Source organism: Oncorhynchus gorbuscha, linkage group LG18, assembly GCF_021184085.1.
Source record: "Oncorhynchus gorbuscha isolate QuinsamMale2020 ecotype Even-year linkage group LG18, OgorEven_v1.0, whole genome shotgun sequence".
In the NCBI taxonomy this organism is placed as follows: Eukaryota; Metazoa; Chordata; class Actinopteri; order Salmoniformes; family Salmonidae; genus Oncorhynchus; species Oncorhynchus gorbuscha.
The window spans coordinates 39,498,341-39,524,257 of NC_060190.1; the positions used below are offsets into that span (position 1 = coordinate 39,498,341).

Consider the following 25,917-nt stretch of genomic DNA (forward strand, 5'->3'; position numbering starts at 1 on the left):
TCTTTATTATGGCGGCAAAGTTTACGTTCAGTACAGATCGTTGTTTTATCAGTTAAATTGGTATCCCCATGGTTTTTCATAAATAGTGCTTTGAAATACCAGTTAGACAAATGATCTAATTTGGAGAAAGCAGTCATCACATACATACGATAATGCTAGACATTTCATTTATGAAAATCGAACTGAGAATAAAACATATATTTATCTGCCATATGCGCATGAAAATGTATGTTAATTCATGTTTTATTCTCAATTTGCGTTAGGAAATCAGTTCAGAAGTTCAGTAGGGAAAAAATGCAGTTACACCTTTGTCTGTTTCTTTATTCTTTTAGAGATCAATTCTCTTTTAGTTTTTTTGTTGCCAATAACAATCACCAGTACGGTAATTCATGTTTTATTCTCAATTTGCGTTAGGAAATCAGTTCAGAAGTTCAGTAGGGAAAAAATGCAGTTACACCTTTGTCTGTTTCTTTATTCTTTTTAGAGATCAATTCTCTTTTATTTTTTTTGTTGCCAATAACAATCACCAGTACGGTGATGCTCAGTCATCAAAACACAAACAAACAGGGAAAAAGAAAGGCAACTTAAATACAATAGTAGAACAAAAAAACATGATGGCGTACACCCAGAAAAAATATTTTGTGTGGAGGTGCTGACTAATGGCGAATAAACGAAACCAAAAAAAAAAGCAAGAGATTCGCACACTCCATATATAAGCTCCCAGTAATTTATTTGTTAAATCACCAATGTTTCTTCATCCATGTGCCTTCTTCAGGGTGAGGCATTGGTGATTTGCCCAGTAAATTACTGGAAGTGTATATATGGAGTGTGCAACTATCTTTATAGTTTATAACTTTCAAATAATGCACAATACTTTTCCAAAACACAACTTACAGTATCAAACCAATTCGGAAATGACTGTTTTATTTATTCCTTATAATGTGCTCATTGTGAAACTGTGCTTTGGGCAACACCTATACCGTCCAGTTTACAGATGGTCATGTTCAGACAGTGTCTCACGGAACAATTGGTAAGTTATTTCTGTTGTATCAAGACACTTCCCTAAACGTCTATCCCTTACAAAAAAAAATCAACCTAATGCCAAACAGGACACAAGGGAATATGATGTAACTTAGTTTTGGCTGAAATGCTGGAGTCACAAGGCCGGGGCTCGATATCGGTGGGAAGGAATTGAATGATCAACCCATACGGTGTGATGAGTAACAGGGACAGGGGGAGAGGGTGGCGATTGTTAGCCCATGGGTCAGCATCATGTGATCAACCCAATGTCTACCTCCTCTCCTGTTCCAACCAGCAACCAGGGAGCCTCAAACGGAAAGATAGGAGAAGCACTCAACGACCTGGTAAGACAATAGAACATCAGATACACACTCGCTGATGGAATTGTTCAGTAAATAGTATAAAGAAATATTTATACTGCACACTTATACTGCACACATCCTGAAATTACAAGTTCATACAAATATCTATTGTTGAGTCAAAACTTTACACAAAACTTAAGCATCTTATTTGACTGATCTATCAAATTTGAATAATGTCTTTGATATTAGCGTTTGTTTCTGTCACGATCTTTGAAATGAGCGGACCAATGCGCAGCGTGCATAGAGTTCTACATGTTTATTCAAATGAAACTCAACAATAAACAGCAAACGAGACTTAACTACTGGAGTGCTCACAGGCACTACACAAAAACAAGATCCCACAAACTAAAGTTGGGCAAAAGGCTGTCTAAGTGTGATCCCCAAATCAGAGACTACGATAGACAGCTGCCTCTGACTGGGAACCATACCTGGCCAACAAAGAAATAGAAAAACTAGAATGCCCACCCAAATCACACCCTGACCTAACCAAATAGAGAAATAAAAATGTTCTCTAAGGTCAGGGCGTGACAGTTTCATTTAGAAGTTTAGAATTTGTAGTTACTCTAAGACATCCTTCTTTATATTCTGGTTGCAGTACTGGAGGCCTTGCCTGTTGAAGTTGGTATTGGGAATCGGGGGATCAGCATGGGATGCATGCGAGCAGAGAGAAAAAAACATGGTGGGGTTGAGGTTACAGGAATCCTGTTGGCATATGTTTGCACTGTATATGATAAGCAATGCATATTATGCGTGATACTATTTGAAGTATGGCCAACATAAGCAGGGTTGTCTACTAACCATGGGTTGATCAGTCAACAGAGCTTCATCCTGTTCACTTCCTAAGCACTGGGATGACACACATGATAAATCAGCTGCTTACTCAGCTAAACCTCTAGTTTAAGTGGAAACGAATACACTAATATCTAACAGAGATCTACGCGTTTTTGCTTAATTAGAATAGTCTACATTCAAAGTACTTGCACAAGTGATCATCCAAACTGGTCGTGTGGCGCCAGGACAACAACCTCTCCCTCAATGTGATCAAGACAAAGGAGATGATTGTGGACTACAGGAAAAGGAGGACCGAGCACGCCCACATTCTCATCGACGGGGCTGTAGTGGAGCAGGTTAAGAGCTTCAAGTTCCTTGGAGTCCACATCACCAACAAACTAACATAGTCCAAAGACCATCAAGACAGTCGTGAAGAGGGCACAACAAAACCTATTCCCCCTCAGGAGACTGAAAACATTTGGCATTGGGTCCTCAGATCCTCAAAAGGTTCTACAGCTGCACCATCGAGAGTATCCTGACTGGTTGCATGATTGCCTGGTGTGGCAACTGCTCGGTCTCTGACCACAAGGAACAACAGAGGGTAGTGCGTACGGCCCAGTACATCACTGGGGCCAAGCTTTCTGCCATCCAGGACCTCTATACCAGGTGGTGTCAGAGGGAGGCCCTAAAAATTGTCAAAGACTCTAGGCACCCTAGTCATAGACTGTTCTCTCTGCTACCGCACGGCAAGCAGTAACAGAGCGCCAAGTCTAGGTCCAAAAGGGCTTCTAAACAGCTTCTAACCCAAGCCATAAGACTCCTGAACATCTAATCAAATTGCTTCCCAGACTACTTGCATTTTCCACCCCCTCTTTAACACCGCCGCTACTCTGTTATTATCTCAAATCAAATAAATGTTATTAGTCACATGCTCCGAATACAACAGGTAGACCTTACAGTGAAATGCTTACACACAAGCTCCTAACCAACAATGCAGTTTCAAAAAAATACAAATAAGAATAAGAAATAAAAGTAAGAAGTCATTAAGAGCAGCAGTAAAATAACAATAGCGAGACTATATAAGGGTGGGGGGGGGTACAGGTACAGAGTCAATGGGCGGGAGCACCGATTAGTTGAGGTAATATGTACATGTAGGTAGAGTTATTAAAGTGACTATGCATCAATGATAACAATAGAGAGTAGAAGCTTTATATCTGGTCATCATATCTGGTCATCATCTGGTCATCATCTCATCTTTCGTCATCTGGTCTTTCATCGTGTCTGTGTTCAGCCTGGGAGGATGGGTCGGGCTATAGACAGTGGCAGCTTCTCTGTCACCCACGGTCGGTTAGGCACTGTTCACAACAACACACACACACTGAATGTACAAAACATCTCCATGACGTAGACTGACCTGGTGAATCCAGGTGGAAGCTATGATCCCTTATTGACGTCTTGTGCTAAATCCACTTCAATCAGTGTAGATGAAGGGGAGGAGACAGGTTAAAGAAGGATTTATATGCCTTGAGTCAATTGAGACATGGATTGTGTATGTGTGCCGTTCATGGGGATGACAAAAGATTTCAGTATGGTAGTAGGTGCCAGTCGCACCGGTTTGAGTGTGTCAAGAATTGCAATTATGCTGGGTTTTTCATGCTCAACAGTTTTCTATGTGTATCAAGAAACAGATTAATATTGCCATTGAGAAAATTCAAAACAAAACGAGACATGACCTTTTTCAAGGTCAGTCTCGCAAAAAGACGCATTCTTGCGTTCTGACTGCCCGCTATTCAAAGTGCTCTGAACAAATTAAGGGAATTGTTCACAAACATTGGCACATCCTAAAATCCGATGATAGTCTCGGTAATGTGTTTTCGGACCTTCCCTTGGTCGTATTCTCGCGGGGCAGAAATCTCAGAGACCAATTGGTAAACTGGATGGAAATTACAAATGTAATGGCTGTGCTCAATGCAATGGCACTTATAAATGTAGATCCTTCAAACACCCACAAACAGGGAAATCGATCCCAATAAAAGGTGTTATTACGTGCTCCACTAAGGCAGTTATTTATCTTATAACTTGTCCTTGTGGTAAAAAGGATGTAGGTAAAACAAAGCGCGAATTAAAAGTACGTATCTCAGAGCATCGGAGCACCATTAGATGTAAAAACTTGACTTATCCAGTTGCGGCCCACTTCTTGGAGGCAGGCCACTCGATTTCGTCTCTGCGTTATATTGGCATCGAACATGTCACCCTCCCTGGGAGAGGGGGTGACCTTGATAATTTATTGTTAAAACGAGAGGCTGCCTGGATCTTTAATTTAAAGACCCTTGCGCCCTTCGGTCTCAACGTAGACTTTGATCTGAAGCCATTCTTGTGATTATTGTGACTTGCCATTGTAATTGTGTGTAAACTTGTATAGTCAAATTAATCTATGATCGTATGCTATCCATTTGTTTGTATGCTGTTCTTTGTACGACATTTTAATATTTGATTATTCACCAATGATATTAGGCCACTCCTGGTCATGATTACAGACACCTGTGTCTTTTGACACTATATAAACGAGTCATCCCGCAGTGTTTGTGATTATACCCAGATGAAGACAGCTTGGCTGTCAAAACGTTGAGTGTGCGGCTCTCTTTTATTTTCAAGTTTCTACTCCGCTAGCCAGCACCTCGTCTTAATAGGTGTGCGTTTCTTTTTCTTCTATATCAAGAAACATCCACCATCCAAAGAACATCCAGCCAACTTGACACAACTGTGGGAAGCATTGGAGTCAACATGGGCTAGCGTTCCTGTGGAACATTTTCGACACCTTGTGAAGTCCACGCACTGACGAATTGAGGCTGTTCTGTCGGCAAAAGGGGGTGCAACTCAATATTAAGCAGGTTTTCCTGATGTCTTCTGTATGGTTTTGCAGGAAGAAAGCGTAGCTTACCTATTAGTTTGTGTAGCTTACCTGTTAATTTGTGTAGCTTACCTGTTAATTTGTGTAGTTTACCTGTTAATTTGTGTAGCTTACCTGTTAATTTGTGTAGCTTACCTGTTAATTTGTGTAGCTGACCTGTTAATTTGTGTAGCTGACCTGTTTGTTTGTGTAGCTGACCCGTTTGTTTTTGTATCCTCTCACTCTCTCTTTCTTTCAATCTTACTCTGTATCTCTTTCCTCATACCGCTCCCTCCCCCCTCTCACTATCTGTGGTTTTAGGCCTGAGGGTGTACCTGGGTGAAAGTTCACCTAAGAAGCTGAGAGGATTCCTGACCCTAACTAGCTCCATCTTCAATGGCTTCAGGAATGTCATGGTCAGATTGTCAGTACCCTTGTTACTTAACCACCTAACTCGCTTCCTGTGGTCCGTTTACCCTTTCAGTGGTAGTTGTTCTAGCCTGGTCAAGCACACTGACCTCTGTGTTGTGCTCACAGTGCAGCGGTCACTCAGTCTGGTTGACGGGCTACATTTCATGTTCATGACACCTTAATACATCCTCAGTACCCACAATCACAGTGGAGTTGCATAGATTGCATCCATAGAGTCAAAGAGGGCAACATACAGATTAGCTCGGCCACAGTGACAGTCTAATTCTGTAAAAGATGAAGCCAACTCTTGCCATCTATCTCACTTAGAGAAAGAGGAGGACTTTCAAGGTTCACACCATTCAGTCAAATCCCCTTCTGAATGTTCCAGTTGACCGCCCTGAGCCTTCTCCACTCCAAATCGGACCAGCTCAACCTCGCCATCATGTGCCCTGGATTACCCTGTCCTGGCCCGGCTGGACTGAACAAGATTCTGAACAACTCATCGGACAAATGACTAGAAATGGAATCCCTTTGTAGCATGATGTTGTACACATTTATGGCAAAGTTCTCAAAATAAACATGTGAAATAAATTCTAATAGGAGAATTTTAGCAAGTTTGGAGGTTGACGTTCAAGTATCAAACATAGAATTAGGATGGAAGGAAGACACAGTGTGGTTGAAATAGTCACGCACGCACACGTGTACACACACACAAACACACACTATCTCACCCTCTCTCTCTCACTGTCTCTCTCTCTCTCTGCAGGGAGCTGATGGGTACTGATAACATGTGGCACTGGCTCATGGCCCTTGGTGGCCTCCCTGCCATCCTCCAGTTTGACCTTTCTCTTTTACCCTGAGGCTCCCCGCTAACTATACATCAAGGGAGACACTGAGGGCTGCAAAAAAAGGTATACGTCCAGGCATGGTCTATAACATTACATTACAGTCAAACCCATAACAGGGAGGGGGAGGGCTTGTCATGTTGTATTTATCATTTAATTACTTGATTTTAGATAATCAAGTATTTTAAGGCAATCGGAGAGTAAGTTTTCTATTGCTTTGATTGATCAACAAATTATGAATCTTTGTGTGTTCAATAGCCCTGCACTGGCTGTGGCAGGAAGATGACCTGCAGATGAAATGGGTGGGGGGGCAACCCACTCAAGTGACGCACCCCTCCCAGGGATGATATGAAAGAGCCCCAGTAAGCCAGTGACTCAGCCCCTGTAATAGGGTTAGAGGCAGAGAATCCCAGTGGAAAGAGGGGAACCGGCCAGGCAGAGACAGCAAGGGCGGTTCGTTGCTCCAGAGCCTTTCCGTTCACCTTCCCACTCCTCGGCCAGACTACACTCGATCATATGACCCACTGAAGAGATGATAATGTGAATCTTTTATTTTGACATCTTATGCTGGGTTTTGGAAGAAGGATGTTCCTTGATTATCTAGACCTTACAATAGTCAAACATAGAATTACGTTCCATAACGTACAACATAACAATTCACATATAGCATATATCAGTACACATCATATCATCCGATATGGTGAGGTGAGGCGTGTATATGATGCTTCTGTTGTATAAAATATGATTTATGCGTATGTAGGAGGATGACCTGTAGATGGATGACATGGGGAAGGAGAGGCATGCAGGGCTCGAAGGTTAAGACCATGTGGGACGCTCTGACTTCTCGCTGTGTCAGGTGGCAGCTGCTGGCTCTGGTCATCCCTTGTGCCGGTATTCAGTTTTGTGGTAATAACACAGTGAGTCTGTTTTAACCGTATCTACCTTTACTGCAACTCTACTGCATTTACCATTAGTCACAAGTATGAATCCAATGTCAATACTTAATTTTTCCCTGATTAGGTTATTCTGTAAAGTGAAGAGCTGCTCCATTCCCTTCCCTTTTCATAATTAAACACCTACAAATAGGAGCCCTCGATTGCTCTACCTTTCTCTTTTCATCTCATCGTCTCCACAATTACCCAAAATGACCCAAAATGTGTTCTATAGATTTATTTCTACACTTTCGACATCTTCGGTGAAGCTGGAGTAGCAGAGAGGACCTGTACTCATGGTTTCCCTATGTTAACATCACCCTCATCTTCTTTGTCATCTGTATTTATGGACTAGGACCTTGTGAGTACATCATTTCTTATGTATTATGCATGTCTTATTTTCACAAGTCTACAGCTGTAGGCTAAGTGGTGTGTACGATTCCAGATCTGAGTATTGGGAGTCGAGTGAGCTACGTAGTGGTCAAATGCTGCTCCAAGTCAACATACACACAGAACCTCAAAGTTGCAAACATTTCATTGATCAAAAAGACTGCCATTCTTGACAGTTGCATATCTCTGAGGTCCTACTGTCTGTCTGTACCCTTATCTTTTGTCCGGGAAACTGTCAAAAAATGTGTTTAAGTAAGGACTACTTGATATAACTTAGATCCGATTCAAAATGGTATATTACCATTGATTAACCAACAAGACACTACATTTGGGCCCTCTGTTTTCATTTGACAGTCAATGGACTAAATCTATACCATGAGCCCCAATGATATGACACTGAAAACAAAATAGCCGATCAAAACAATGTTGCTGGGCAAGAAATGTCATGACTGTCTTTCCTTTTCAACACCTAAATGTCACCACTTTGGAGCCGATGTCTATGCAGATTGGTTGTCTGGAAGTGAGTAGAAATATATACTGAACTAAAATCGAAACGCAACATTCAACAATTTCAATGATTATACTGAGCTACAGTTCATATAGGGAAATCAGTCCATTGAAATGTAACTAGGCACAAATGTATGGAATCCTCATGAGCATGGGCACAGCCATGTGTGGGATTGGGAGGGCATAGGCCCACCTACTTGGGAGCCAGGCCCAGCCAAGAATGAGTTTTACAGATATAAATACTCCTCAGACAGCCAGACCCCCACACACACGCACAGTCAGACAATCCTGCAGGTGAAGAAGCCGGATTACACACGGCCTGCAGTTGTGAGGCCGGTTGGAGGTACTGCTAAATTCTCTAAAATTACATTGGAGGCAGATTATGGTAGAGCAATTAATATTCAACATCTGGCAACAGCTCTGGTGGGTGGACATTCCAGATGTCAGCATACCAATTGCATGCTCCCTTAACATTTGAGATATCTGTGGCATTGTGTTGTGTGTCAAAATGGCCTTTTATTGTCCCCAGCACAAGGTGCACCTGTGTAATGATCATGCTGTTTAATCAGCTTCTTGATATACCACACCTGTCTGGTGGATGGATTATCTTAAATTTGTGCACAAAATTTGAGAGAAATACGCTTTTTGTGCATACTCAACATTTCTGGGATCTTTTATTTCAGCTCATGAATCATGGGCCCAACACTTTACATGTTGCATTTATTTTTTGTTCAGTATACACACACACACACATATATATATATTAGACTAAATTATGTTTGTCATCAATGATGTAGCGTTTATGCTACCATGTTTTATTCAGGACCTATATTTTAAGCAAGTCAGTTAAGAACAAGTTCTTATTTACAATGACGGCCCAGGAACAATGGGTTAACTGCCTTGTTCAGGGGCAGAACATTTCATAATCTATTCTGCACAGTGACATCTTTATTTTCTACTTATGGCCTCATGAAAAGTTTGAATCCAGTCATAGTGGCGTGACTAAAGTGACCCGTGATGCGTCATGCTCAGGAGGAAATCAAAGTCAACTCATCCTAAACTTAAGCACAATAATAAACACACCAAAGATAACACACTCAGGAACAGTTTCAGATACATCTTTATTGAATCCCCATCTCTGTATCAATTAGACAGAGATGACAGACTCAAAAACAGTGTACAAAAACAGACATCTATAGAAAAGTATGCTTATATTGAAATATGTCCAAAGGTTTTATAACAAAACATGTATCTCCAATTTTTTATTTATTTTTTAAGTTCAACGATCTTGCAGAGTACAGAGACAAAATACCAAGGTAACATACATATACAAATGTACATCTTCTGTGTGTGCATGTTTTTATGCGTACAAAAGTGTCATTGCAAGTCAATCTGCGCATGATTCACCATTTCAAGAGAAAGGTCCTTTTTTATCTCGCGTTTCAAATCCACTGCCGTGCACAATCAGTATTGGGAAGGCACTTTGCAACAGACCAACAGAATAAGACAAGAAAACAGCAAAGGTAAGTATCCAAGCAATCAATCAAAACATCTATAAATTGAAGTACCAAAGCAGATGAGATAAATAAAACAATACCACCAGATGATTTGATTAGCATGTATGGGCGATCCCAAGTGTTGCCACAACCACCAATTATATAAGGGCATATTTCTAAACAGCATCGTCTCTCACTTATCCAATAAATAACACAAAACAGGCCTATATAAATGATTTTTTACTCCATTCGCTGTGTGAAAAGCCTCACTATTTAGTGGGGATATAAAAAGAGCTTAATATGACCTAAACAGACTGATTGATCAAAGCCATGGGTCCTATCACTAAACTGGTAGTGTACACTACCAGAGCCAGGTAACAGCCCCGTGAACTGGACCTGGGTTCAAATAGTACTTGATTTAGCTTGCCTGGCACAATAGAAGAGTCCCAAAAGTGCAAACCCATCCATCAGTCACTCCAGCCAGACTCAAGCAAATGCTTTTCAAGTACTTTTTGAACCCATGTCTTCAGTCAACAGTGAAACCTCCGTCACCATCCACACCCCAAAAAAACATTTATATCCAGAACAGTACACAGCAGACCATGGGTGTGCACTGTGAGGAAAACCTCTCAAATCAAACCACCACCACCAAAACCTACACCTCTTTCTATCATTGTCAAGGAAGGAAAAAAACATATATATATATATATATATATATATATATACACATATATATATATACACACAGGATCCCCATTAATTGACAAACTATTAAAATCAATCATTAGGTTTGATCACATATATACGCATTTCATATATACATATATATGAATGTTATATACACTCATTACAATCACAATATAACTATAAATAAAAGCAGGAATGTACTGAAAGTAATAGAGCAAAATTATCTGAAACAAATTAAAGATCAAAAGCCTTCTGGTTGATTACATTCTGAGGACAAAAGCACACATATCAGAGCACCAAACACACACACACGCACACACACAGATATTTCAGCATACATACTATTTTTGTCGCTCCCTAGAAGGCCTCCCGTATCTAGCATTACTTAGAGTAAAATCAGCACAGCACATCGACATCTCAAACGTTGATTTATAAAAAATAAAACAACTTTGTGCACAACACGGACAGGGCAATCAATAAGTTAATAAAATATATATTCTACATTTCTCACGATTTCTAATAGTCAAACCTGAACTTGGTCCCTGTTGAATATCCAGAACTGATTTCACAAGTATGTGACTAACAAATACATCGGTTCTTTAAAATGTCATAATAAGAGAATACAACATTATCAAATGTAACAGCCATACTGAGGCATAAGGTTATATTCTTGCCCTGCAGAAACTGGTAGAATTGACTGATTATATTCGGTTGAATGGATTTGGTCGTACAACTGACTAGGTATCTCCCTTTCCTTTATATTCGGAGTTGGACTAGATGTCCATCTGCAGCCTCTTCCCATCAGAGGCTCTGTCTGAAGTAAGGGGGAACCTTGGGTTAGAAGGTGTCACTGCAGCTGTGAAAACCATGTAGATAACAAAGCATTTCAAAATGGCCCAGTCAACATATGTACTAACCCACAGATTACCAATATGACTAGGACCTCAGGGTTTGTTCTGCATAGAAAAGTCTTGGCTAAATCCAAACAGTGAAAACGTTTTCAGTGTAAACGGCCAAAACCAGATATAACGTATGTTGAAAAGATAATGGACCTGGGCATATTTATTTTCAAACAGATCCTCTTTGGATCTAAATAAAAAAAACTAGACAGTCAGGGAGAAACTAAAATGTAAAAAAAAAAAAAAAGTCCCCCATTGATTTTGTTTTAATGTTTGAGTTACTCAGCTAGCATAAGAATGTGCATAAGCCATGGTAAAGTGTGTACAATCGCAGGAAATCTCCCCCTTCCCCCCCCTCTCTCGGTGCCCAATCGGGACTCCATGGCCACACCCACTGCCACATCCACCACCTAAGCCCCATTTTAATTGAGAAAACACCCTGGACCAGACATAACAACAATAACAGCTTTGACTAATATATGTTTCTTATATGTGCATGTGTTTGGTAATGGATCATAAGCGGATGGTCATGTCATAAACAATACAAATACAATAAAAGACAAAAACATGATGGTAGACTTCAAAGACAGACAGCAGATTCAAAAAAGCTTTTGAAGTTGATTAATGTTAAAATGATTCACGTTTATGTACATTTTATATATTGCTATGAAATGGAACACTTATATTGATAGTAATAGTGAGGTCCATGACACAGAAAGGTGATAAACAACGACAGTGAGAGATGATGCAATGAACAGCAAAGTAGTCTAAAGACAACATCATTCCCTTCCATCTGATAGGCTGAACAGACCTAGGGCGTAAGGGTCACTTCCCCCCAAGGTCCATCCCACTATGCCCTGCCTCAGAGTCCACCAGCGACGAGGCAAAGGCAGACTGGACAATCTGGAAGCCAAACGACTCCAGCAGAGACATGTTCTGTTGTGGGGAGAAGGGCGAGCCCAGCGAAGGACCCAGCTCCCCCAGACCTGACCCAGACCCTGCAGCCACCGCCAGACTCTTCTGGACCCCATGATGATGCACTCTGTTGACATGCTTGTTGAGGTAGGATTTTGTTCGGAAGGTCTGGGTGCACTCGCTGCAGGGGAACTTTTTCTCTGGAGAGTCCTGGCTGGTCTTGGTTTTAGCGCCACCTGGTGGCGACCCCGGCACTGTCCCAGTACCAGCAGAGGCTCCGTTGCAGGCGAATGGTGTGGGAGACCCAAGCTCCTCCCCCTCAGACTTATGCGGAGATTTCATCTCGTCGCCATTGGACAGCTCCCTGAAAGACGGCTCGTCTCCCTCAGATTCTCCCTGATGGGGACATTTCCCGGCATTCTCTTGCCCGTCTGAGGTAAAGACAAAGGGGGAGAGGGACAGGAGGTGGGAGTTGGGATAGTTGGTGGGATGGGGAGTGTACAGAGTGGGTTGGGGAGAGGGGAAGGTCACAGGGAGAGTCAGGAAGCAGTGGAAGGATAAGGGGAGAAAGAAAAACATGAAAATTAGGCCATGCGCACAACACAAAATCTGGCTAGACCTCGGGGCAGCACTGCTCTTCACCACCATCACCTGCAACATGAACAGGACAGTTTCATGCTTTGTGTACTAACCATCTACTCCCATCTGCAGTATTCTTATAGTATTGCTTTTAAGTAGAATTGTACTGCAATTCTTAGAAGACGTGGTGGTCATTCATATCAAATAAAAGTTTATTGGTCACATACATAGATTTGTAGATGTTACCGCAGCCAAATGCTTGTGTTTCTAACTCCAACTGTGCAGTAATACCTAGCAATAATAATAAAAGATATATACATAAATACAAAAAATGAGTTATATAGGCTGAGCCATGACTAGAATACACTATATACATATAAAGTGGGTAAAACAGTATGTAAACATTATTAAAAAGTGACCACGGCAGCAGTCTCTAAGGTGCAGGGAAGAGTACCGGGCGGAGGCCGGCTAGTGACGACTGTTCAACAGTCGGATGGCCTGGAGAGAAACATCTTCTATCAGTCTCTCAGTCCCAGCTTTGATACACCTATACCTCTTTCTAGATGGTAGCAGGGTGAACAGGACGTGGCTCGGGTGGCGGAGGTCATTGATGATTTTCTTGGCCTTCCTTAGACACCGGGTGCTTTAGATGTCCTGGAAGGCAGGCAGTGTGCTCCCAGTGAAAAGTTGGGCTGACCGCACCACTGTCTTGAGAGCCCTGCAGTTGGGGACGGTGCAATTGCTGTACCAGGCGGTGATACAGCCAGACAGGATGCTTCAATGGTGCATCTGTATAAGTTTGTGAGGGTCTTAGGGGCTCAGCCGACTTTCATCAGCCTCCTGAGGTTGAAGAGGTGCTGTTACACCTTGTTCACCACGCTCTGTGTGAAGGGACCATTTCAGGTTGTCAGTGAAGTGTACACCGGGGAACTCGAAGCTTTGACTCTCTCCACTGCGGCCCCATCGATGTGTATGGGGGCGTGCTATCTCTGCGGTCTCCTGTAGTCCACAATCAGCTCCTTCATTTTGTTGACGCTGAGGGAGAGGTTATTTTCTTGGCACCACTCCACCAGGACTCTCACCTCCTCCCTGTAGGCTGTCTTATTGTTGTTGGTAATCAGACCTACCACTGTCGTGTCATCAGCTAACTTGATTGAGTTGGAGGCTTGCATGGCCATGCAGTCATGGGTGAACAGGGAGTACAGGAGGGGGCGGAGAACGCACCCCTGTGGGGCCCCGTGTTGAGGATCAGGGTGGCAGAGGTGTTATTGCCACTTGTGGTCGACTCGTCAGGAAGTCCAGGACTCAGTTGCACAGGGAGGGGTTCAGACCCAGGGCCCTGAACTTAGTGATGAGCTTGGAGGGCACTATGATGTTGAAAGCTGAGCTGTAGCCGATGAACAGCATTCTTACATAGGAATTAGTCTTGTAGAGGTGGGATAAGGCAATGGCGAATGCATTGTCCGTGGATCTGTTGGGGCAATATGTGAATTGTACTGGGTCTAAGGTGTTGTGTAAGGTGGAGGTGATATGGTCCTTAACTTGCCTCTCAAAGAACTTCATCACGACAGAAGTGAGTGCTACAGGGTGAAAGTAATTTAGTTTAGTTACCTTCGCTTTCTTGGGTACAGGAACAATGGACATCTTAAAGCAAGTGGGGACAACAGACAGGAATATGGAGAGATTGAATATGTCCGTAAAGACTCCAGCCAGCTGGTCTGCCCATGCTCTGCGGGTGCGGTTTGGGCGCTATTTCTATGCTTCCCATTCTTAAGTTTAGTTTTTGCATCTTTTACTTTCTGTTTAGTACACCAGCTTCAAATCGGCTGAAAATACATAATTTTTGGTTGTTGAAAAGATATGTCTTAGTAGTTTAGATAGTACAATGACTCTCTACCCTATGCATTGCTTGTTTTGTCACAAACTGAATTTAGGCAAACTATTAGAATTTTTACAACCAGGAAGGCGGATCGATTTCTGCATATTGCACATTTAACATGTTTAAAAGACTTACGTCGGCCGTGGAGAATGAGAGAACACAGTCCTCGTGAGTGTTGGGGGCCCGCGTCTCAATGTTGTTTTCATCGAAGTGGGCAAAGAAAGTCTTTGGCTCATCAGGGAACGAGGTGCCGGCGACATGGCTGGTTTTCCCTTTGTAATTTGTGATTGTCTGGAGTCTCTGCCACATATGTCTCGTGTCTGAGCCGTTGAATTGCGACTCCACTTTGTCCCTGTACTATCGTTTTGCCTCTTGATTGCCTTACCGAGGTCGTACCTGGACTGTTTGTAGTCGTCTATGTTCCCAGACATCTTACCTTGGTTAAATGCAGTGGTTCTGGATTTCAGTTTTGCGTGAATGCAGCCATCTATCCATTGTTTTTGGTTTGGATAAGTTCTATATCGTCACAGTGGGAAACACATCCTCTATGCACTCCATGATGAACTCAGTCACAGAGTCAGTGTATACGTCGATACTATTTTCAGAGACAACCCAGAACATTTCCCGGTCCGCGTGATCAAAATAATCTTAAAGCATAGACTCCGATTGGTCAGACCAACGTTGAACAGCCCATATCATGGGAGCTTCCTGTTTAGGTTTCTGCCTATAGGTGGGAAGGAACAGAAAGGAGGCGTGATCTGATTTGCCGAAGGGAGGGTGGGGGAGGGCAGTCCCGGTAGGGAGAGTAGAAAAAATCCAGGGTCTGTGTTGGGCGTCTAGCACAGCAGATGTGTTGATAGAATTTGAGCGTTTTCCTCAAATTTCCTTTATTAAATCCCCAACTACAATAAATGCGGCCTTATGATATGCGGTTTCCAGTTTGCACATAGTCCACCAATTACCACAATCACATCATGAATCATTAATCATGAAACAAACCCCTGCACCTTTATTTTTCCCGGAGAGTTCTTTTTTCCTGTCCTCGCAATGAATGGAGAACCCCGCTGGCTGAATGGACAAGAACAACATATTTGGAGAGAGAGCCATTATTCTCTCAGAAGGAACTCCTCAACCTGAGCTCGTCTACTTTATTTTCCAGGGACTGAACGTTAGCGAATAATATACTTATAGGAACAGAGGGCACATTTGTTCAGATTATGCGGTAAACAAACATTCCGCAGTTTCATTCCTTTACCCAATAGATAATATGCTTTAATTGAGAGCAAAAAGTATGTTTCTTCCTTGTGAGTTTCAGGCAAAAAAACACAATTCTACACAACTGCTTTGTTGGCATTTCCTTACACTTAAAGAGTTTCACCTGGAAACAAGTGTTGGTTGGTAGCAAGCCATGGCAGATTATTTTAGCTCTGATTGTACAATATCAGCCCAGAATATCTGATATGAAAAAGGCCAGGTTTAGGCAACTTTGATGGGGGTGTGAGCCACAAAAAAACTGAACTCATTATGAGGGAGCAGCAGTGGTTCGCGGGTCTGCGTATCCACATCCATACCCACACATGCAGTCAGTGGCGGCCCTAGCCTTTTGGAGGCCCTAAGTGAAATTTTGTTTCCTTCCCCCACCTTGCGAGCAAAACATTTTAGCAGCCCCCCCCCCTTGACAGTGGAGAGAAACAAATGAACTTTTAGAGTTCATTTCCTGCAATTCTACACATTTTTGCCATGGGGTGTAGAGAAAATGCAGCAGTTTTAAAGCAATTTGCTGCAATTCTACACATTTTGCCATGGGGCGGAGAGAAGATTTAGCCATTTTTAACAAATTGAATGTAATTCTACTCATTTTGCCATGGGGCAGATAAATAAATGACCAGTTTTACAGTGGATTTCCTGCAGTTCTACACACTTTGCCATAGGGTGGAGTTAAATGTTTGCAGTTTTTTATATGATATCTGAGTGAGAGACTAAAATATAATATATGGGGCATCCCCGGTCGGTAATTCGACCATGATTACTTCAAGTTTAGATCGCTGGCTAGAGTAATTTACCAATCCAAAGAATGTTTGCTGACATGGGTTAATTGAGTGACTGTCAGTGACTGACATAAGAGAAACTGCTGATGCAAAATCACATTTTGAAATTGCACCGTGTGTATTCTATTATTCTAACTCAACAGTAAGTTGAGTCCCCGAGTGAATACCTAAAAAAAGGGGCCTACAAAAGGGGGGGTCACCAGTTGCCCAGCCCTGAAATAGTCTATTGTATCAGTATTTTTCACGATACCAAAACCACATCGGAACTACTCCTGCGACATCTCATGTCTCCACATCCGCTAACTTCTAGCGCTTATTTCCAGGAAAACTTACTCATGCATCCCGTCAACCAAATTTCATTGATTTCATTCAAATTTCATTACAGTGGAACCCTTGTTACCAATCAGTGGGCCTTGTTAGCGCCCAGGCACGGCCCAGCCCCCACCCTCCGGCTGGCCCGTACTGACCTGGCAGAGGCCCGTGGAGGGGTTGGAACCCAGGTGGGCCGGCAGAGCATTCCCAGAAATACGGAGCCCCCCCAAGACCTGGTTTCCCCAGTAGCAGCTCGGGCTGCAGGCCCAGGAAGGGAGGGCCGGGCTGGGGGAGAAAGCAGTGACCCTCTGCCTCTTGAAAGGTGACCAGCAGCCGGCGACTGGTGCACAGGTCTACACCACCGACAGACAAACACCAGGCCACCAACAGAAAGTAGAGTGGGGACAGCAGAGACAACAGACAAGGCCAGCGGAAACCATACAGTCAACGTAGTCCGAATGTTATCCAGACCTCACGAAGTCTTTCACTTAGTAGTTTTACTTTGTCCAGTGGAATGAAACTTTTTCCTGTATTACTTGCCAAGCCAGCAGACTGCTAGTCTGTTCTAGAGAATTGAGTGTTTGCAATGGTATTTATTCTCTGTCAAATAACTTTTTCCTTAAGGAGGTTTACAGCTATTCTTTATGCTATTTCTTTATATATTTTATCTTCATGAAGCATTTTTCCATTCTTCAATCCATACTCTTATCAGCTCCTCCAGGTCGCTTTAACCCTACTACTCACTCCTCTCGAACGGGGTTCTGTCTGCAGCACAGGCCCCTCATCTCATGCCAATCAGGCCAAAACAGTTGACCAATGGTGCTGAATGAAGATGCTATTAAAAGTGTCATGATCAGAGTCACACTACAATGGCATTCTACAGTTATTTATTCTAAATAAAAGCAGTTGGTCAATATATTTTAAATTATGGCATTGTCACATTTTTTCATTGATTTTAGATTGGAGATATGTAATCACTAGGAAGCCCATTTCTACAACCAAAACAAAAAACTGTTTTTTTGCGCAGCATCTAAACTTCTCTCCACACTGCTTTGGCTCTCTCTCGGAGTCGGACATACTGTACAGCAAAATCCATAGGCTGCTGCTGGTTGCCATGGCAATAATATAGTTGAAAAAAGCTCCATTGAATCCAGAGGAACATTGCACAGTACAGTATGACTCAATAGACATGCAACAACATTAGTGCATTGTTTGACCAATGGCCACACGGCGATGGAGATGACAGCAAGCGACAAACAGCGTTTTCAGACAGAGTTCACATTGCCATGCTGAACAGACAGAGATGGGTGTGGCACTAAGGCTATTAGGCTTAACAGTCTATATGTCTGAGCCTTGATTTGGAAAATGGGGTGGCATACATACACCTCTTCGTTGTAGATACTGCAGTGTCCAAAAATTTACCACTGGGGGGCAGTGACCCATTAAAAAAGACACCAAAGGCTACAATTTAAAATGCTCCTTTCACCTTGATTAAGTAATCTTTTAACTTCAAGAAATAGACCTATACAAATTCTAACCTATTGAGCAAAGTTATCCTTATTAAAAGATTCATTCACATGATCTAAAAAATCTAAACGTGAAGTTCCCCATTCAACTTCTCACTTTCCTCACCCTCTCTTTGCCATAAAGCCATGCAGAAGAGCACCCTATTTAAAATGTTTGCGTTGTGCTCACCATCGTTGAGACACAGCATACAGGCTGGGTGTCATGTTTTGGCTGATAAATGTACTAAAATGTGAATACAATTGAAATGACAACTTTCTCAAATGAAACCACAAAGATGGAAATCAGACAATGTCGTATTGAATGGGAATATACACTGTTTTAAATTATACTGTCAATATTCCATAGGAAACCTATTGAACTAGAAATATGCATAATAGAATAGACATTCAAATTGGTATTTGACGGTGGGTGGACCAGCCACCATCATTCTGTAGTAATTGGAAGTTAATGCTTCAATGGTGTACCAGATAAATTGCAGTGGTCTGAAGGGATAAGTCCATTCTATGAATTAGATTTCTATGATCGAAATGACGGCCACCCTGTATTCAAGAGTATGCGGTGTCTCAACCGATGACGGGCACAACAAACACCTCAGGTGATGTAAAATAGGGCCTAAGCTTGAAGTCTTCACGGGTCAACCTGAACCGAATACCCGAGACCTGAGCGGGTCCAGGTCCAAAATTCTAACTATTCCCTTGGGTCCAGGTCAGGTCCTGTTTCATTGTCATTGGGTCTATATAACTACAGGTGATATACATATTGTACATATATACAGTACAAGTCAAATGTTTGGACATGTCTCCTCATTGAAGGGTTTTTCTTTATTTATACTATTTTCTACATTGTAGAATAATAGTGAATACGTCAAAACTATGAAATAACACATACGGAATCATGTAGTATTCAAAAAAAGTGCTAAACATACCAAAATATATTTTAGTTTGACCGCAGAATGAAGGAAAAGCAGCCAACAAGTGCTCAGAATATGTGGGAACTCCTTCGAGACTATTGGAAAATAATTCCTCATGAAGCTGGTTGAGAGAATGCCAAGAGTGTGCAAAGCTGTCATCAAAGCAAAGGGTGGCTCCTTTGAAGAATCTCAAAAATAAATATACTTGGATTTGTTTAACACTTTTGTTTACTACATGATTCCATAGGTGTTATTTCAGTGTCTTGACTATTATTCTACAATGTAGAAAAAAGTAAAAAATTAAGAAAAAACGTGAAAAGAGAAGGTGTGTCCAAACTTTTGACTGGTACTGAATATGTATGTATATATATTTTGGGGGAGGAACTCAGTCGGGATCTTACTGTTGAGAGTTAGAATAGTAGAATACACAAGGTGCAACGTGGAGTAATCATGGTCGAATTACCGACCGGGGGAACCCCCATTGATTTTGTTAGTCACCCTCACTCAGATATCATATTAAAAACTGCTAACATTTATCTTACCCTATGGCAAAATGTGTAGAATTGCAGAAAATGAGCAATTTTTTATTATTTTTTGTCCCATGGCAAAATAAGTAGAATTTAATGAAATTAGATCAAATAAATGCTAAATCGTCTCTCCGCCTCATGCTTAAATGTAGAATTAGAGCAAACTTGGTTTAAAAGTGCAACATTTTCTCCTCGCCCCATAGAACATTTAGTAGAATTTCAGGAAACTAACTCTAAAACTTCAATTTTCTCTCCACTTTCAAGAGGCTAGGGCCAGCTCTGTGTAGGTATGGATGTGGTTATGCAGACCTGCCAGCCACTGTGACCCCTAATGATATTTGCAGATTTGTTTTGTGCCCACCACCCCCATTAAAGTTGCCCATCCCTTCTATAGCATATTTATTTTATGCTAATAAGGTGAATTTATTAACTTATAGAAGGCCTAGCCAACATATAAAGACCTATGAGTTAACCGGAAGAGCAACATGGCTGATAAACATACTTTTTTTGTCACTCGGGTCTAGTCTGAATCCAAACCCGTTAGGGTACGGGTAGAGTCTAGGTCTGGCTGTTGTCCGGTCCATTCGTGTTCGAGTCTTGATTATTCTCGGGTCTGGGTCCAACGTTTTGGAACAAAGAAGACCTCTAATCTAAGTTACAACATATGTTTACGCGTTTTTGAGATAATTGACATTAAAAGGTTAAAAGAAAATGGCACAAACAGTTTAACAACCCTGTTTGTACACTTTCAAATCATATCAAACTCAACCGTTTTACTTTTTCAGTGATGAAGACATGGATGTCTACCAAGGGCAAGAAGGTTCAGTTCAAATCAAATGGGGTGCAGTCAGAAAGTGCATTAATACAGAACGACCCTATACACAATATCAGCCAGGACAGCTATTTCAGCCAGCTTTGTAAGTATGGCGCTTCTTCTGAAGACAGTGTCCCTACCGTTAGCTGATGGAGGCGCAGAGAGCGGATAGATCCTTTGGCGTTAGCATTACTGCACAGGCATAGGACAAGCATGCCTATATATTTTATGTGCGTATGTGTTTGTGTATGCTTGTGTTTTTGGTCAGGCTTTAAAAAGACAGACAGAGCAGGTTTTCCCCACAAGCAGCAGCAGAGCAGATTATGATCCATACAAAGCAGTAAAGAGACATATGCTGGGGGGGGGCAAGGTGGAGCGGAGCAGGGTGGGCGGCTGCTTGCCTTCCACTGCGCACTGGCGTCCCGTGTGGTAGAGGGCACCGCCGTGGTTCTGCGCCTCGGGGAAGGCACCGTGTGCTGGGGCGGTAGCGGGGAGCAATGGCGAGCCGTGGTGCGTTTTTACGTGCACCTTAAGGTAGGATGCAGTGGAGAAACCTGGAGACCAGGAGAAGAACACAGAACAAAAGGGCAGTGGCACTACACATCCAGCTGGGAGAGAATGGATGCTCCCTGTTGTCATGTACCCAAAGATGACTGTGGGACAACAACAAAAACTTGTTCCCACGTCCACCTTTCGTGAAACTGTTTTATATTTTCATGCAGACAAGCATAAGAGCTGGTACCAGGGATAATAATAATATGATTTTGTTGAACTGAGCTGAGCTTTTGGATGATGTAACAACCCCTCAAAAATAAATATGAAGCGCATCTAACTTCAGAAGGAAAGGGAGAATGTGAACCTGCAAAAGGAAGGGTAACCTCAAGCAAGAGTCAAAAAATATTTAACCACTGTTCTCTCTTATCTAAGCTATTAGGCTTACCACAAGAATTACACCATCTCTAGCCAGGTAACTCAAGACAAAAGAAGCAAGGTAAATTAAGACAAAAGAAGCCCAATAAAGTATTTTGGGGCAAAATTTCAGACCGTAGGTCTAAAGACAAATGGCACCGGGGGGAGGCTCAGTAATTTAAATTACTGAGCTATATTGTATGCGCCAAAAAATTGGGAAATTATATTATTTTATACATTCAATTGCTCAAAGAGAACCCCATGCGAACTGTAAAACATGGTGGTGGATCTTTCATGTTAAGGGGATATTTTGCTTCCACTGGTCCTGGGGCGCTTGTTAAGGTTAACGGCATCATGAACTTTAGTACCAGGACATTTTAAACAAAACCCGGTTGTTTCTGGCAGGAGGCTGAAACTTGGCCACAAGTGGATCATATGAAAATCCACAACGAAAATGGTTAATTGGCCACAAAATATGCATTTTACAATGGCCATCTCAAGTCTATGGATGTGAAACCCATTGAAAAGCTGTGGTTTGAATTGAAGAGGGCAGTCCATAAGTGCAGATGACAGATACCAAGGATCTAGAAGGATTCTGTATGGAGGAATGATCTAAGATCCCTCCCAATGTGTTCTCCAACTCATAAAACATTTAAGAAAAAGGCTGAGGTGAGGTTTTGAAAACAGGGTTGTCAATTCTACCCCTACCTTTGAGAAAGAAAAAAACATATTACGTGTTAAACAAAACCTTTTTCTTCCAGCATTTGTTTTAGTATAAAATAATTTCATTTTTTTTGGCACATACAATATCGCTCAGTATTTGAATTATTTATTTTATACACACATTTTTGCTCATCTTTATCAAGGGTGTAAATTATTTCAGACCCCACTGTATGTACTACCTTGCAGGTCACACATGTAGAAAGCAACCCAAGTTCTTTGCACCAGCTGAGGTAGTTACTTACATTATTAGATTTGAATAGTAAAAATATTGGTAGATCATCCTTGTGGCAAGATGGAAATACCATTCTGGAAGAAAGGCAGGTTAACAACAACAACAAAACATATACATTTAAAGAAACAAGACACAGTTATAGAACGGAAGCTGCCATCCTGATTCTCCTGACATGTATGAGGAGATGATGCTGCACACGAGGTCTGAGGTTACCTTTGTTGCATATGCTACAGTAGTTGTGAGGTCCTTCACTGTGTTTCTTGAGGTGGTCGGTCATGTACGCAGCCCGTAGGTACTTCCCACATACCTGGCACGGGATCTTGTCCTCGTGGCAAGCCAGGTGGGACCGCAGACGATCTCTCGTAGCAAAGGAGGCATTACAAATCTGAAGAGGAAAATGCAGGTAAAGAGCATGCCCTCATACGTTACCTGTGGGCTTGGCGACGAATATGAAGCGAGGGCCAGCTAACGAGGGCATACGTTACCTACAGAAACAGTATTAATTTACCGTCAACCATATTCTAATCGACAAGAATGAGTATGTTTACATGCAACCAAATAATTCCATATTTAACTGATTATGGCAGTAGGCCGAATATGGCAATAGCCATAAACACTTTACTCTGCTTATTTTAAAGATGCACTATGCAAAAATCGCTCTGCCATTTCCTGGTTGCCAAAATTCAGTCCTCGTTTTTAGTTTATGTGACAAAACATGCAAGTATTGTGTAGAGAGTCACGGTAGTATCTAAACCACTGTGAAATATATTTTCCATAAACCAAAATATAGTACTTTCAGCTGTTTGAAGCTGGTGTAGAAAACCGAAAGTAAAAGATGAAAAAAACTATACTTAAGAACGGGAAACAAAGAAATAGCTTTTATGGATCTGTGGGCTTGGCGACGAATATGAAGCGAGGGCCAGCTAACGAGGGCATACAGGTAGCAGTGGTGGGTAGTGTATGGGGCTTTGGTGACAAAACGTATGGCACTGTGATAGATAACATCCAATTTTCTGAGTAGAGTGTTAGAGGCTATTTTGTAAATTATGTAGATTAAGGCAGCCCCCCCCCCCCCCGCACCGCTGATTCAGAGGGGTAGGGTTAAATGCGGAAGACCCATTTCAGTTGTACAACTGACTAGGTATCCCCCTTTCCCTAGTCAAGTGAGTAAAATAAAACTGAAAGTAAGCATCTTAAAAAAAGTTCACACATAAAAACTTTGTATGTCTCAACTCAGAATCAAATAGTCTTTGCAAAAATAACATGGTATGTTGGTAGAATGTTTATTTTGATTGGCGATTCTCGCCATTTATTTCAGTCCCATCAGGTAGCCTGATTTCAGATGTGTCCATGTAAACTGGATGATTAGAGAAATAGTTTATTTTGCAAAGCACGTAAATGTTTTAAACAAACTATTTTATTAGTTTGTGTTGTCGTTGAGTAACCATATCCAATGACAATTCAATCATTAAAACAAACACCACACTGACTGATTTGAAGTGTTGTTCATTCATTGTGATAAATATTGCATCCACATCAACTCTCCTAAGAGAATCCAGTTGTTACTATTGTCTCACCTGACACTTATGGGGTCTCTCTGTTGTGTGAACCTGCTTGATGTGTCCATTAAGATGGTCTGGCCTGAATAAAGCAAACATAGGCATGTTGAGACAGATGCAGACAGTACAAGAATGACGCTGAGTAGGAAGACCATTTGTCTATATTTTCCCTCAGAACACAGAATTATTAGAATAGAATAGGGAATGCCACTGGAAGTAGTGATGGTAATGTAGGTCTACCATAATAACTGTCCATAGCTCACCTTGAAAACCCCTTTCCACAGCTTTGACAGACGTAAGGTTTGCCCACAGATCCATCGTGTGACCGCACATGGTATGACATCCTATCCTTGCGCTTGAATCGCAGGCCACAGACATGGCACGCATATGGCTTTTCCCCGGAATGAGACAATTTGTGTCGGTTCAGGTGGTAGACATCCCGGAACACCTTTCCACAAATGTCACAGCCAACGTGACGTCTCGTCCTCTCTCGTTTACGGCTGATATCTACAGTTCCATGCAAGGGCATGCCATTCTCCAACAGACCGGGCTGACCAGAGTGCGTTATCAAGGTAGGGCCGCCTCCGCTACTCGCGCCATGGCTGGACGCTCCATGCTGCGCTTCGTGATTTCTCAACCGCACAGCCTCTGTAAATGCTTTGCCACATATTCCACAAGGAAATAGCTGCTCAATGTCTTTAACGTCAGAGGTGCTGTGGTTATAATGTATATGCTCTATGGCTGTCGCTTTCTTTGGTCGTCCCCTGCCTCTCTTAGAACCCGGAGATCCCTCTTCATGGAACGGGTTGCCCGTCTTCTCTGATGGAGACGCGGGCTGCAGAACTGGAATAGTGGACTGGGGGCTGCTATCCGAAACAAGAGTGTCATTGGCATGACTTCCGTCCACATTATGTGTGTGCCCATTGTTGCTATTTTCCAACAAGCCATTCCCATTTGACATGTCTACCGCTAATTTGAAACCCAATTCAGAGCCCCCCGTGGCACGGAACAAACTGACGTCGCCTCCTCGAGAGGGTGGTATAAGGATTTGTACATTGGACTGTTTTATTACTTCTTGGCATATCTCGATGACAGAACGCATTAACAGAAACTTAGCAGCTGTCATCAACTCGGGGAAACATTCCAATCGTACCACAATCCTAGAGGTGTAGACAAAGTCCAAAATGTCTTTAAAAACTTTGGGGCTTATCGTATGCATCTCGAGTTCTTTTGCCTCCCCGTCGCCCTCCGGTTGACAACCAAAAACGGACTCGAAGTACTCGCTGCACGCCGCCAGTACCGCCTTGTGGGCAGGGAAGCTCTCTTCGCCAACGCGCAAGATCACATCGCAAAACCTGCCTCCATCTTTCCTCTGAATGTTGAGGTTGTGTAGCATCTCCGCGCTATGATTGCTCACCTGATAGGTGTATGAAGAATTCCACGACTGCTCCGCTATTCTCTCCATGCCGAATTCATTCAACATCAATTTAGGTTAGCGACTAGGGGTGGCGAAACAAATAGTGTATAAAGCTCAACAGTCCGAGTAAATTAAATTAAAAAACACGACGACCACCCTTCCCTGTTTAGCATCTAAAATGTTAGCAGGGAAAAATGGCAGCCCCCCCAGCTTCCTGTGAACTTTAACCTTTTTCGTTTCAAATGGGGGGGGGGGGGGAAATCATTCTATATTTCCACGTCGCTTTTAGATACTCGACAAAGTGTGTGTCTCATGTCAAATGTGTTATTCTGATACTACAGCCATTTAGCCGACAA

At 42.2% G+C, this 25,917-nt stretch overlaps 1 protein-coding gene and 1 long non-coding RNA gene across 4 annotated transcripts; one reads left to right on the forward strand and one right to left on the reverse strand.

Moving 5' to 3' along the window:
• The first annotated feature begins 1,216 nt into the window (after positions 1–1,216).
• Positions 1,217–6,729, forward strand: LOC124002379. Its single transcript, XR_006833006.1, has 5 exons — positions 1,217–1,364; positions 4,873–5,044; positions 5,365–5,467; positions 5,782–6,365; positions 6,558–6,729. It is a non-coding gene; the product is annotated as an uncharacterized LOC124002379 (long non-coding RNA).
• A 2,501-nt stretch (positions 6,730–9,230) lies between these two features.
• Positions 9,231–25,749, reverse strand: LOC124002642 (POZ-, AT hook-, and zinc finger-containing protein 1-like). Of its 3 annotated transcripts, XM_046310224.1 has the most exons (6): positions 24,408–25,749; positions 24,163–24,226; positions 22,799–22,970; positions 21,123–21,275; positions 17,099–17,296; positions 9,231–12,556 (listed from the first exon to the last, which is right to left on the reverse strand). In XM_046310224.1, exons 1-6 carry the CDS (start codon positions 25,625–25,627, stop codon positions 12,036–12,038), a joined length of 2,328 nt encoding a protein of 775 aa, XP_046166180.1. In that variant the 5' UTR covers positions 25,628–25,749; the 3' UTR covers positions 9,231–12,035. The 3 variants fall into 3 exon arrangements, with proteins under 3 accessions (XP_046166180.1, XP_046166182.1, XP_046166183.1); XM_046310226.1 differs by lacking the exon at positions 17,099–17,296; XM_046310227.1 differs by lacking the exons at positions 17,099–17,296; positions 21,123–21,275.
• Between the last annotated feature and the right edge of the window lie 168 nt (positions 25,750–25,917).

Coding starts and splice junctions, on each gene's coding strand:
- LOC124002642 (XM_046310224.1), bottom strand. CDS start 25,627: ATGTTGAATGAATTCGGCATGGAGAGAATAGCGGAGCAGTCGTGGAAT. Junction 21,276..22,798: donor CTGTAGCATATGCAACAAAG/GTAACCTCAGAC, acceptor CCTGGTCTCCAG/GTTTCTCCACTGCATCCTAC. Junction 17,297..21,122: donor ACGCCAGTGCGCAGTGGAAG/GCAAGCAGCCGC, acceptor TCGGTGGTGTAG/ACCTGTGCACCAGTCGCCGG.